We start from the raw sequence: 13,613 nt of genomic DNA, 5'->3' as shown, positions 1-13,613 counted from the left end.
TGTGTCTTAGCTTTCCTGTCTGCTTAGTAACAGTCACAGAAGTCCTCTTTCATGGATGTCACAAAGCTATTGTAAGGACAGATTTGGTCATGAACATGCAAACGTATGGGAGAAAATAAACCATCAAATTCATAGGTAAAAGGACTTGAATTGGGGAAACCAAGGGACTTGACTTCTGCTCCAGTTATCTGTCAGGTTGTAAGGACCCTATCTGGACTCCTGTACTTAAGAGATTCAAATAATCATATCTTCAATAAAACAATATATTTCTCTTGCAAAAACATTTCTTTGGCAGTCTATTTGGCTAACATGGTGGCTTCCACCTAAAGTAGGCCTGAACTTTATCTTTTAAGCCCACATGGCTAATTCATCTTCAGCCGTAGGAATGTGTGGAAGTTGGCAGAAGGTAGCACTGGGATCAGGGAGGAGTTCCTCTCCATCTCTTAAGAGCATAAGACAGAAATTGAACATATAACTGCCACTCATATTTCATTGGTCAGTATTTAATCATGTGACACCCATACCTGCAAGGAAGCATGGGAGATGTAGTTTTGGCCATGAGAAAAGAAAGGAACAGATATTAAACAATAACCTGTGTGTATTTGAAATAACATTCTTATTTATCCTTTGACATTTTTATACATGTATACAATGCATACTGACTCACAACCTCTGTTCAGCCTCCTCCAAGATAGCTCCACATCTCCCTCCCAACTTTATGTCCTCTGTTTTGGTCCACCAAGTCCGGTTAGTACTATCCACATGTGTATTTGTGTGGGGTCATCCCCATGTGGGCACATAGACAACCTCCCAGGGGTCACTTCATCAAAGAGAATGGCCCGTTCCCCAGCATCAACTGCCAAGAGCTGCTCACTAAGAGTGGTGATTCAGTCGCTCCTCCCATGTACATGCTAGGATCTTTATCTGGCTTGACCATGTACAGGTAGCCACAGCCGCCGAGTTCATGTGTGAAACAGCCACCTCATACCCAGAAGGCAGCATTCACGGCTCCCTCCCCAGCTCTTTCATTCTCTCCACACCTCCTTAGCTATGTTCTCCAAACCCCGGGGAGATAAGCTATATATTTTTCATTTGAAAATTGTTTTATGCCCAAACATTGAGTGTGCATATATATAGATATAGATATAGAGATAGAGAGAGAGAGAGAGAAATATAGATATATGTGTGTGTGCGCGCATATATATATTACAAGGTTTGTGTTATAAAGGGGATGAGGTTGGTTTGTTAGTTTGACCCAGCATCTCAGGTATCCAGGCTGGTCTTGCCTTTATGTAGCAGAGAATGACACTGATTTTCTGGTCCTTTTATCTCTATCTCCCCAGTGCTGAAATTGCAAGTTAGTACCATACCACGCATACAGTGCTGGAGATCCAACTCATGGCTTTTTGCACGCTAGGCAGGCATTCTGCCAGCTGAGCTATTTACAAACACTGAGGCCCTGAAGAGGATGGGAACCCTACAGGAGGACCAACAGAGTCAACTAACCTGGACCCCTGGGCGCTCTCAGAGACTGAACCACCAACCAAAGAACATACACAGGCTGAAATGAGGGCCCCACACACATATGTAGTAGATGTGCAGCTTGGTCCCTGTGTGGGTCCCCCAATAACTGGAGCAGAGGCTCACCCCAAAGCTGTAGCCTGACTGCGGCATATGTTCCCCAACAGGGCTGCCTTGTCTGGCCTCAGTGGGAGAGGATGAGACTAATCTGTCAGAGATGTGATGTGCCAAGGTGGAGGGATGCCAAAGGGGGGAAACCACCCTCACAGAGGAGAAGGGGAGGGGTGTGAGAGGAGGCTTTCTGTGAGAACTGGGTGGGGGACAGCATTGGAGATAGGAAGGAAGGAAGGAAGGAAGGAAGAAAAGAAACTTTTAAAAATAAAAATAATAAAAAATAAAATAAAAATTGAGACACATATTCTAGCCTGACCTTGAACTTCTATATCCATATAGCCAGAGACAGCCTTGAACTTCTGATTCTCCTGCCTCTACCTTTCTAGTACTGGGGTTACAGGTCTGTGCCGACACACCCAGTTGTACGTCTTCAGAGTGGTAGAATTGGAACTCATGGCTTCCTTCATGCTAGGCCAGTGCTCTGTCAGCTGAGCTGAATCCTGAGCTAACGTGAGATTTTGAGTCTGTTGTTGTTAATAGACTCTCTTATCTGATGGATCAAGGGGCCCACGAGTAAAGTGTGAGGACTTGCCCAGTCAGTACTTAATCCCCAGAATGCATTGTGGGGTCCGGCACACAAACCTACCCTGATGTCAGGGATGATGAGTGGGTGACCGTTCTGGCTTTAATGTTTTCCTCTTTCAGAAATGTCAGTTCTGTGCCGGTCCAGGCGTTCTGGCTCCGTGTCTCCTCAGGTCTATGTGCGAAGCCAATAAAGTGAAATGTTCTCAGGGCCAGGAATCCTCAGCGGGATTAACAAAACAAGTGAAACACAAGGGATGACTTTGTGGGGGAGTTAGTCATACGCTGTGGAGGCCAAGGGCAGGCACCAGACTCTCCTGCCTCACACTCCAGCTTTTCATGCCCGCCTTGCAGGGCAGAGCACACTGGGTGTAGCCTCTCCCGACCCTCCACCAACTTAAACAGACCAAAACCTACCATGATTATACCAATAATCAGGGAAAATTATTCTAATTCCAGCTGTCACCACTTGCTTGAGCAAGCCTCTCAAAGCCTCAATTTCTGTGTTAAAAGCGGCCAATGACCAATATATCTGTAATAGATTGCAAAGCGATTACACTATATTAAAATATAATAGATTATATGTACATTTTATATTAATATATACATTATTGTTATTGGGGCTGGAGAGATGGCTCGGTGATTAAAAGCACTAGCTGCTCTTCCAGAGGACAGGAGTTCAGTTCCCAGCAGCTACACCTTGCCTCACAACCATCTACAACTCTAGTTCCAAATGCTCTCACACCATCTTCAGGCCTCAGTGGGTACTTCTTTCACATGGTTCATAGACTCGCACAGACAGACACACATCCCATACATACGGAATAAAATAATAAACTTAAAAAGTATAAACAGGAATGAGGCCCAGCACACAGGCCGAGGTTCCCATACCTTCTCTGTCTCCATAGTCTTGTCATGATGGAGACCGACTCACTGAGTCAAGCCCATTGGAGTGCCCAACAGTGATTTACTACACAGTTAGATTCCAGTGCTTTAATAATGGCTGTCTGCAGAGTATCTGACAGCTGACATTGCATCTCTCCCAAGCTTTTAACTCTTCTGTACTATCTCTGAGTTTTCTGCAGTTGTTGGGGGGGGGGGTGCCTTGGCGCAATGTTTGGGCCTTGCCATCTGTAAAGGTTTCAAAGATGGAGCAAAGCCGTCGATGCTTGTCAAGGGCCCAGTGTAGGACATCAATCAATGGCTGTCATCTCATCCTGAGATCACCTTTCATGTCCTCTGCCACCACCACACCATGGGCTCTCTCTCTCCAGGTCCTCCCACTGCTTGGTTTCATTTGGTCTCCTTTTGGGCCCTTCCAAGCTGGTGGCCCTACTCCCGTCTATGCTACAGCACAGCGCATTGCCAAGATCTCTTTGTAAATGGATGTACATTTTTGCTTTCCTCATGGACTTGGTTGTATAGCTTGCCTTGCCCAAAGGTGTGTGAGGAAAGGCCATGTGCCAGCTTTGAACCTGGGCCATAAAGGGACTTCCTGTAGTCCTGCTGCTCCTTTACTTGGCTTGTTTTTGTTTTGGGAGGTTGTTTTTGTTTTGTTTTGGTTTTGTTGTTTTTGTTGTTGGGTTTGTTTTTTTTTTTTTTCATTTTCAGACACAGTTTCAAGTACCCTAAACTGGCCTCAAACTCACTATGTAGCCAAGAATGACCTTACATTTCTGTTCTTCCTGTATCTACCTCCCACCTGCTGGATTTCCAGACGTGTGCTACCGTGTCTAGGTGTCTAGTTATTTGCAGTGCTGGGAGATCGAACCCAGGACTTTGTTTCTGCTAAGCAAGCATTCTATCCGCTGAGCCGAATCCCCAGATCGTTCTTAAAATCTTACCGTTTGCACTGCCAAGAGAACATGTCCAGAAAGCCAGGAGGATGGCAGGAGACCTGTGGAGCAGCCTCAGACCTTCAGGTGTGTGGCTGGCAGCAAATCGTCATCGCACCAACCCGCTAACTTCTGTAGGAAAGCAGGCGATTGCTGTGTTGTGGATACGTGTCCTTGAAAGATCGACAGGTAAAGACCAGTGAGGAGGCAAGGGAACCTTGAGCATTTGAAGCCCAGAAGAAAGCTTTCCAGTCATGTGAAGGAAGCATTAGGACCCTGGTGCTCTTTTGCATGCCTTCCCCTTCATGGCTATCACAAGATGAACAGCCCATTCACCCGCCCCCACCCCACCCCGACACATACCCTGCCATGGTGTGCTGCCTTGCCAGCTCCAGGTAACAGGCTCAACTGACCACAAACTCAAACTTTCACAACTGAGCTAAAATAAACCATTTTAAGTCCATTATCTCCAGTTTGGGTTATAACAACAAAACAAACAAACAAACAAAAACCCACCAAAACAAAACAAAAACAAACAAAAAATCCCAGAAAAGTGATAAGTGAAAGTAGGGTGTTTTAGAGATGTTTGTTACCAGTGCTCTTGTGATGTGCCTAAGTTAAAATGAGATCAGATCTAATGGGCTCACATGGTCACCACCCACAAACAACTCTATGAACATCAGCCACCATGAGTCCAAGATCTCCTGTCTGCTCTGAGGTGGCAACGTTTGACTAAAGCATCCATGTTCCAGAAAGTCATCCATTTCAGGCTATGTGGCACAAAGGCTGGGAAGAGTCATTTCTGGTCCCCATGTTTAAAAGCCTCGCAAATGTGGTCAGCAGCTATTTTTTTTCAGAGCACTTTGGTTCGAACACATGACAGCCAAGCCTGAACAGAATTTGCACACAAATTTTTGTCTGTGTGCTGCCATCCAAATGCATCTTGGGATGTAAACCACAGAGTGAAGGAAACATGATTCTTCTAACACACTTTAGGAACTTCCTCTCACTTATACTTAGCAGTTCCCTTGTGTGTGTTGTCATTGTGGGTCCTGGGAGGAGCGAGAGGAGCATATATATGAGGGTGGCTGTAGGGGCCTGAGCTGAGAACATGGCAGGAATTCACTTTGTCACTTCCCTTTGATCTGTACCTAGGTTCTGTATCTAGAATGGCTGTGTTGGCTCCTGGCTTGGAATTTCTCATTCATGTGGCCAGGGTGCATTTTTGAAAACCCTACATGAGAATACATCATGTTTATTCCCACTCTAACACGAGTTTGGGTTTTATTTGTTTTCGTTTGGTAGAATATCAACTCCGACAAAACAAGGGCATTCTCTCTCTGGTTTGGCACTTCTGCTGTGCCTGGGGCAGAACTTGGCACACCGTAGACAATCAATAAATGTTTATTGGAAGGGATAATGAAGGAATATCCTCTCACAGTGTGCTGTGAGAGATAAACGAGGGATCGGACAGGACCGGATCTGCTTGCAAGCTGCAGAGTCCAATGCAAATGGCATCTACTGTCTCGCTGAGGTACAGCTGGTGTTGCTAGCTTGGTGACACTGTGATTTCCAACCTCTCCTTTTGGCTGTCATTTTACTATTGCTAGATGGCCACTGAAGCTCCAGACATCAAATCCACATTCCAGGCAGACGGAGATGACAAAAAGCAAAAGGAAAGAGGAAACAGCAGTAACATTCACCAGTTTTTAGGACAATAAAATATTTTCTTAATGTGTAAGAGCACATTTCTGCTTTGATTTCCCTGTGGGGAGCTGTTCACCCGAGCATCCAGCAGCTAAGGGTTATGGAGAGTCAGCATCTCCTTCACTGATACTCCACAGGTGAGGAAGGGAGTGGTGGGAGACGGGATCACAGAAGGAGTATCGGCCCCAGAGAATATGTGGGCTGTCCACTCTATACAGGAAGCGTAAAGAAACCCCAAGAGGGGTAGCTGTGCCTCTCCACTGTCACTGGCCTCGCTCAGCCTCACAACCCTGCATGCCTGTTGTCATAGATTCTCTGATCTTCTGGAACACGCATGCAGATAGCCACAGCCCTGGTTTCTTCCCTTCCTTCTTGTTTCTTCAAAGCACTGAAGCTTAAAAAAAAAAAAAAACTACGTCTTTCAACGTGAACCACGTCCTGCTCTCATTAATTCCACCCTTGGGGACTTAGCTGCCAGCCTAAAGGAAGCTGGTGACGATGCAAGCCAAAGGTCCCCCGGGCCTGTAACCAAGTCATTGCTAAGGACTCTATCAAGGACACTGAGATGGAAATGCCGGGAGAGCCAGCTGCAGATCTTGGGCAAACCCTGGAGTGGCTGAGGGAGGAGCTGGTAAGCTTTTTCTTTTGCCTTGTCATGTCTCCAAAATATGTATTTTTGAGGCTTCTGGCCACACACACACGCACAAGCGCGCGCACGTGCGCACACACACACACACACACACACACACACACACACACACACACACACCCTTCCTAGGGCTTCACTGGCTGAGATAGGGGGCTTCAGGCTGAAGTTTGGGCTCTGCAGACACCTTACCCAATCAGCCACCCAGAGTACAATGGAATTCTTAGGTACCGGAAAAGTGGGTCATGGCCTATATTGGAGACACTGGGTGCTGGCCAGACTGGTTTTAGCATTGTACTGGGTGATGGGTCTGCACCCAGCTCTGTTGCTGTGTGGCCTCTAGTTAGTGCCTTTACCTCTCTGAGCATCGGTTTCTTTAATCACAAGATGAAGGTATCAATAAAGCCAACCTAAAGGTTGTTGTTTACAGGCTTCCGTGAGAGATGCCTATGATTTATCTTACGAATTCTTGGCACTTACAATTAAACCTGACTCCTGGGAGACACAGAGGATACCTAGCACATTAGCTGGAAGCGGAGGAACCAACCAAAGTGAGAGTGAGGGAAAGGAAGGCCAGGTGGGGCAAAACCGATGCTGGGCTGGGCCCAGCCATGAGTATTGAAACCGGCTCCCACTGCAGAGGGGCCAGAAAGAGCCAGCTGGCCTGTGGGGCTTCCTCTCAAGTATTGACACCAACTATGCCTCAGAGGAGCATGCAGGAGGAAATCTATCTGTACAGTGTGTTCCTGTCCCCTATTTCCAGCTGGTAAAGGCTTCTCCGCGGGTCACTAATTCTCCTGTGTATCTATGCCACGTTACCTGGGAAGCCAGGCACCATGCCTTTCACTGTGGTGTTTTCTCCAGGTCCCAAAATAAAAGAGGCACCCCAAAATATGTGTGCGCAGCAGCCAAGAGGGAGGAGACCGTGTAGGAACATCTGAAGAGAGAGGGAAAGACAGGATCATCCCAGTAGACCTTGGTGGTTTGCTAGGCAACAGGCCAGCTGGGAGGCAACCCTGACAGGGTTCCTCCAGGGGTTGGGGTCACAGCTGCTGCTGAAGCTGCTTACCAGCGAGAGTATCCCATCAGCACAGCTGGCTTTTCCAGCACACAGACTTGGGCTCTTCTATAAAGTTGCTCAGTTTGGGACACACAAAAATAAAAATCACTTTTCTTTTCTGAACCCCAGGTCAATTCCTCCTCCCTCTTGGTTGCTGTGCACACATATTTTGGGATGCCTTTTTTATTTTGTGGCCTGGAGAAAACACCACAGTGAAAGGCATGGTGGTGCCTGGCTTCCCAGGTAACATGGCATAGATATTCAGGAGAATTAGTGACCCATGGGCAAGCCTTTACCAACTGGAAACCCCAGGACCTTGCATGTGAAATGTTATTCCATTGAGTCACATCCCAGCCCTCTTAAACACTATTATTAGTGGAAGAATAATTTTAATAATTGTCACTTGTAAAGAGAGGCAAAGCTTGAAAGTCTCGTGCCTCACGCTATAGTGGTGCTAGAGGTCATTCCTAGGATTCTGTTGTGCCTGAGTTCCTGCCTCATCCCTTGAACATCTGCATCTCTGAACCTGGGCTAGTGCTCCTGGGTTCTATAAATAAAGAAGCAGGCTGAAAAAGTCACGGTGAGCAAGCCCGTAAGCAGCACTCCTCCACAGCCTCTGCATCAGCTCCTGCCTCCAGGACCCTGCCTAGTTTGAGCTCCTGCCTTGACTTCCCTCACTGGAGTGTGACTCAGGATGTGTGAGCCAAATAAATCTTTGCGTTACTGAAACAATCGATGCTGGTCAGCTAGAGCTGAGAAATCAGAGGTGATTAGGAAGAGAACGGCATCGCTGAGGCGAAGTGAACTGGGGTGTGTTTCCTCAGACAGAGCACACAGAAGCTGTGCTCCAGGGACAGCTGAACTTGGGTAGTGTAAGAGACACCCAGTGGCACTGGCCTTGAAGCCATGAACAGCTGAGACTTTGCACTGCTGAGTGGCCAGGAAGTGTCATTGGTGAAGGTACAGCTTCAACAGCAGTTGAAGATGCAGGATTGAAAGGGTCATGCTGAGAAGTTGAGGCTTGGCAGTGTGCAGAGTGCCCAGGAGAGGCTATTGGTGGAAGTGAAGCCCAGTTGCAGAAGAAGACCCCGGCATTTTGGAGATGCCTGTCCATGGGATGACCACCAAGAACGGAGCCAGCTAGATCCGGGAAGACAAGCCGTTGTGCTGCAGAGGGTGGGGCCAGAACAATACCCAGCTCTTTGGAGGAGCCTAGAAGATCTGAGCGAATCTGAGCCCAGGTACTGGACCTTGAGTTATTCACACTGTTAGAGTTTGTTTTGATCTGATTGTGACTGTGCTGTCATTCTTCCGTCTGGAAGAAAGTATTTAACTTTTTAAAAAATAGAGCCCATAGTTGAGAGACTTTGAACTTTTAGAAGAGATTTTGGATTTAAGAGACTTTGGATTTTTAAAGGGACTGAATGTTTAAGTGTTTAAATTTTTAAAAACTGTGAGACTGTTTAAGTCTGTAAAATGTTTTATATTGTGATGTTAGTATCAACATGTGATCTTAGGGATGGACAAGAAAGGAGAGGTTGCGACTCAAGACTGTGGCAAGTTGACGAGAAGGCAGTTGTGCTGGCTAGTTTTATGTCAACTTGACACAAGCTAGAGTCATCTGTGAGAAGGGAAAGTCAATTGAGAAAGTGCCTCCATCAGATCTGGCTGCAGGCAAGCCTGTAAGAGATTAGTAATTGATGTGGGAGGCCCAAGTCCATTGTGGATGGGATCAACCCTGGGCTGTTTTTCCTGGCTTACATAAAAACAAACAAACAAACAAACAAACACCTAGACTGAGCAAGCTAGAGGGAGCAAGCTAGAAGGCAGCATTCCTCCGTGGCTTCTACATCAGCTCTCGCTTCTAGGTTACGGCCCTCACTTCTCTTAATGATGAACTATGATGTGGGAGCAAATACCAAATAAGGCCTTTCCTTCTGGGCTTCTTTAGTCATGGTGTTTCATCGCAGCAGTAGTAACGCTGACTAAGACAAACACCATGACTGAAACAACTTACAGTAGGAAGGGTGTATTTGGCTTACAGTTCTAGAGAGTGTCATAGTTTGGAAGCATGGCAGCAAGCAGTAGACATGGCAGTTGGAGCAAGAGGCTGAGGCTCACTTCCTGAACCACTACAAGCAGGCAGCAGAGAATGAACTGGGAATGACATGTGCCTTTCAAACCCTCGAATCTCACCCCCTGGTGGCATACTTCCTTCAACAAAGGCCACAACTCCTAAACCAACCCAAACAGTACCACCAATTTGCAAGCAAACATCCAAACCTCTGAACTTATAGCGGACATTCAGACCACCACATCAAGCTTGGCAGCAAGTGCCTCTATGTGCAGTGCCATCCTGTCAGCCCTACGGTTGTGCTTGGTGTACACATGAGTACAGGGGCCAATGGAGACCAGAAGAGGGCATTGCATCCCTGAAGCTGGAGCTATGGCTGTGAAAAGCGAGGTATTTATCACAAGAGAAACCTAACAAAGAAACATGTTATCTAGCAATGATACACAGGAGGCTCACACAGGCCTTAAACAAAAATGTTGCAATTTTCTGTAAGGCTCTTGGATGCCCTTAGATCTTGGTATAGCCATTCTCCTTGAATACGGAGAGACAGTTGCCCTTCTGTGGCTTTTCAATGGACGTTGCAAAAAAAATAAAATAAAATGTCTGCACAAAATAAAGTTTAATGCTTTAAAATAGAGAGCAAAGCAGTCAAAATGTACAGACATGCCTTTGAACAAATAAACTCACAGCATGTTAATAAAATATTTAAATACTTGTTTCTCAAAGCAAATAGAAGAGTTGAGCCTGCTTTACATTGATACAGATCACTTTACTGTATGGCTTAAAAGAAGACAACTGGGTTCTCTTTTCTAGTTCTGTCTTCAGTCTACTGAGTTACAGCATGTCACTGGAAAACCCCACTGTATTCTAAGAAGAAAAAAAAGTGTGGGGGGGGGAGGAACACTTTACCTTAATCATCGTAGGGCAAGTTGTTTTGAAATTACTAATACTTTGAAAAGGTTTTGGGGACCCAGATGTTCCCAGGATGTTTCACAAGTGCTCTAGCCGCTAGGATGGCTTCACTTCGTTGCTAATGACAGAAGTCACTAGCATGCTAATCCCAGTCTGACTGCGGTGGCCATTCTTGGTTGTCACTTGACTCCGTCTGGAATTAACTAAAACCCAAGTGGCTGGGTACACCTGGGAGGGATGTTTTTTCTTAATTAAATTATTTCAAATCAGAAGGCCCACTTTTAATCCAGATCTTTTGAGGTGGGAAGATGCACCTTTAATATAGGCTACACCTCCGGTAGCTTATATAACGGACACGGATAAAGGAAGCTCGCTCTCTTTGCCTGCTTGTTTTCACCCTCACTGGCAAGTCCACTTCTTCACTGGTATTAGAGCTTGCTTCTTTAGGAGTTTGGCATAGTCTGAAGACAGGCTGAGACGCCCAGCCTTGTGAATTGAACAACTACTGGATTCTTGGAACTTCCTTTGGTAGACAGCCATGGCTGGTCTAGCTGGACCACAGCCTGTAAGCCATTCAATTAAATCCCCTTTCTCTATATAGATCCATCCTATAAGTTCTGTTCCTCCTGGGAATCTAATATCCTGACTAATATTTGCTTGTTACCATAAAATTTAAAAGATATGGTGGTGGTATCTCTGTCATCTTCAGAGCATATCTTTCACTCATCCCGTAAAGGTGAGTAATTTACTCTCGGTCTCCTAGATTCAAAACTGAGGCTCCAGAGGAATAAGGCATCTATGGCTTGGGTGAGGAGGTAGGGTCTTGTTTCCACTGAGACAGGAATGAGACTGATGGGCACAGACAGTGCCTGTCACACACTCATGCCTCCTCTCTCCTAGGCTGAGATGCAGATCCAAGACCAGCAGCTACTGTTCACACTGAGGCATCTGCACAGCCTCCTGGAGGAGCTTCGAGCTGAAAGCACCCACTGGGTGGACACAAGGCCCAGCAGAAGCACATCTCCTTTCCGAGTGAGGCTGGGATCAGAGGGCAGGGCCTGCCAGCCTGTGCCAAGGCAACTGCCGCAGCTGCTCCAAGAGGAAAAGAACAGGCGAAGCTCCCTTCCTTAACCAGCCAGAGGATGCTCATTAAATTCTCCTACTGCTAGTATAAATTGTGTCTGCTATGTGTCCTTGAATCTGTCACTTCTTAACTATCTCTGTCATTTGCCAGAGGGAGAGTGTGTGTGTGTGTGTGTGTGTGTGTGTGTGTGTGTGTGATAAATTATATGTTTTATAAGGGTTTATATAGCTTTCACCGAGGGTGATAATTCTAGCTCTAGTAATTTTTCACAGGGCAATTGTTAAAGAAAGATTATAATGTGCAAAGATGGTTGGTTACCTACTGTTACCTTGCTGAAAAATCAGAACATCTATAGTGACTTCCTGACTATTCTCTGTGTTCCTGTTAGGCCCTCTTGTCCCCCTTTATCTGATAATGAAAAGTCCTGTTGCACCACAGATCACAGAGACAAGCATGTCAAACATATAATTCATGTTGGCTCTAACATTGTGATTCATGATTGGCTTAATTCATGGGCATGTGACTCAACAAAGCCAACCACAACCCTTCCCTGGGATTGCTATCTGGACACTGCCAACCACACTCCCACAGGTAGTTCAATTTCTTTTAGGCTGTGTTGACCTTTGCCAATAAGCAGTGTAGGGTTAGACTCCAGAGCAAGGGGTGAAAGGAGAGACTGGTTCCTTTGTCCCCTGCAGTATCTTAGAGATCTCTTGCAACCCTCGATGTCACCCACCAGAGCTGCTTCACTTCAGTAGGTGGCACCAGCTCTGAGTCTAAGACCCAGTCTGGAGGCCCCTTCTAAGCTCAGACGCTCCCCCTGCCCCCTTCAGATATCTGCAGGCCAGCTCTTCAGGCTCCCGTCTGTGTGGTTTAAATTTTAATCCCTCAGCTTCATTGCTCCCCAGCACTGGGGGTGGCAGATTCTTCCTGTAATTGTTAGCTTGGAGTTCTTTTTATAACCTCTCGTCTATTCAGTTGACTTTATACTTAGTTAATAATTCTTTATATTAAATTCTGTGCTTCAAAAAGAAGAAGTAGAAGAAGAAGAAGAAGAAGAAGAAGAAGAAGAAGAAGAAGAAGAAGAAGAAGAAGAAGAAGAAGAAGAAGAAGAAGAAGAGGAGGAGGAGGAGGAGGAGGAGGAGGAGGAAGGAGGAGGAGGAGGAGGAGGAGGAGAAGAAGAAGAAGAAGAAGAAGAAGAAGAAGAAGAAGAAGAAGAAGAAGAAGAAGAAGAAGAAGAAGAAGAAGAAGAGAAGGAGGAGGAGGAGGAGGAGGAGGAGGAGGAGGAGGAGAAGAAGAAGAAGAAGAAGAAGAAGAAGAAGAAGAAGAAGAAGAAGAAGAAGAAGAAGAAGAAGAAGAAGAAGAAGAAGAAGTAGTAGTGTTGGGAACAAGCAAAAGAAACTCATTCCAAGTATGACCACTTTGTTTTCAGACTCCATTTAATCATAGGGAGAAACTAAACTCAAGGTCCTAGGCCCTAGGGGAACTGAGGGCTTTCCAATAGCTGAACAGCTTCTATTATAAGGAAACGACTGTCTAAGTCCAGACATCTCAGGGACAACTTGTAAGTGAAGAGTTGTCTGAGTCCAGACATGTCAAGAACAACTCTCCATGTTGCTGGCAGGGTCAAACTGAGTTCATGTTCCCAGGCCTAGGAACCTCCTCCTATCCTGCTTGATGAAAACCCTCTTGCTCCAACCCCTTATGTCAAGATATGATTGGACCGTGCTACAGCCTACCCTGCTTCCCCCTGATTTCTGGTCTCATCCTTTACATATGCTGTGCAATTTCTCCTCACGGCTGTAGTTCATCTCTTCCACAGCATTGATTGATCGGTAGTGGCCTGATTACAACAAATTTTTGTCATCTGCATCGACCTGCTCTTTGAGTTATGTTGGATTTAAACAGACCCTATAACAGACGGTAAAAAAGATGTGACCTGTTTCTTACCTATTCTCACTAACACTATTGTTGCTAGTCTTGCCAACACAGCCCTAACTTGAGTATTCTAAGGTTTTCCAATGCGTAAGACTGCCTAGGAGGCATAAATCAAAGAGGAGATCCAGAAGAAGGGGAAC

At 45.9% G+C, this 13,613-nt stretch overlaps 1 protein-coding gene across 1 annotated transcript; it reads left to right on the top strand.

Moving 5' to 3' along the window:
* Positions 1–6,220: 6,220 nt before the first annotated feature.
* Tmem74bos (transmembrane 74B, opposite strand) lies at positions 6,221–13,411 on the top strand. The gene is given in 2 exon segments (NM_001400002.2): positions 6,221–6,390; positions 11,352–13,411. Coding segments are annotated over 2 exon segments (297 nt in total). The 5' UTR covers positions 6,221–6,324; the 3' UTR covers positions 11,583–13,411.
* The last annotated feature ends 202 nt before the right edge of the window (positions 13,412–13,613 follow it).

Source organism: Rattus norvegicus, chromosome 3 (genome assembly GCF_021556685.1).
Source record: "Rattus norvegicus strain SHRSP/BbbUtx chromosome 3, alternate assembly SHRSP_T2T, whole genome shotgun sequence".
Classification (NCBI taxonomy): domain Eukaryota; kingdom Metazoa; phylum Chordata; class Mammalia; order Rodentia; family Muridae; genus Rattus; species Rattus norvegicus.
This window is presented reverse-complemented; position numbering and strand designations above follow the sequence as displayed.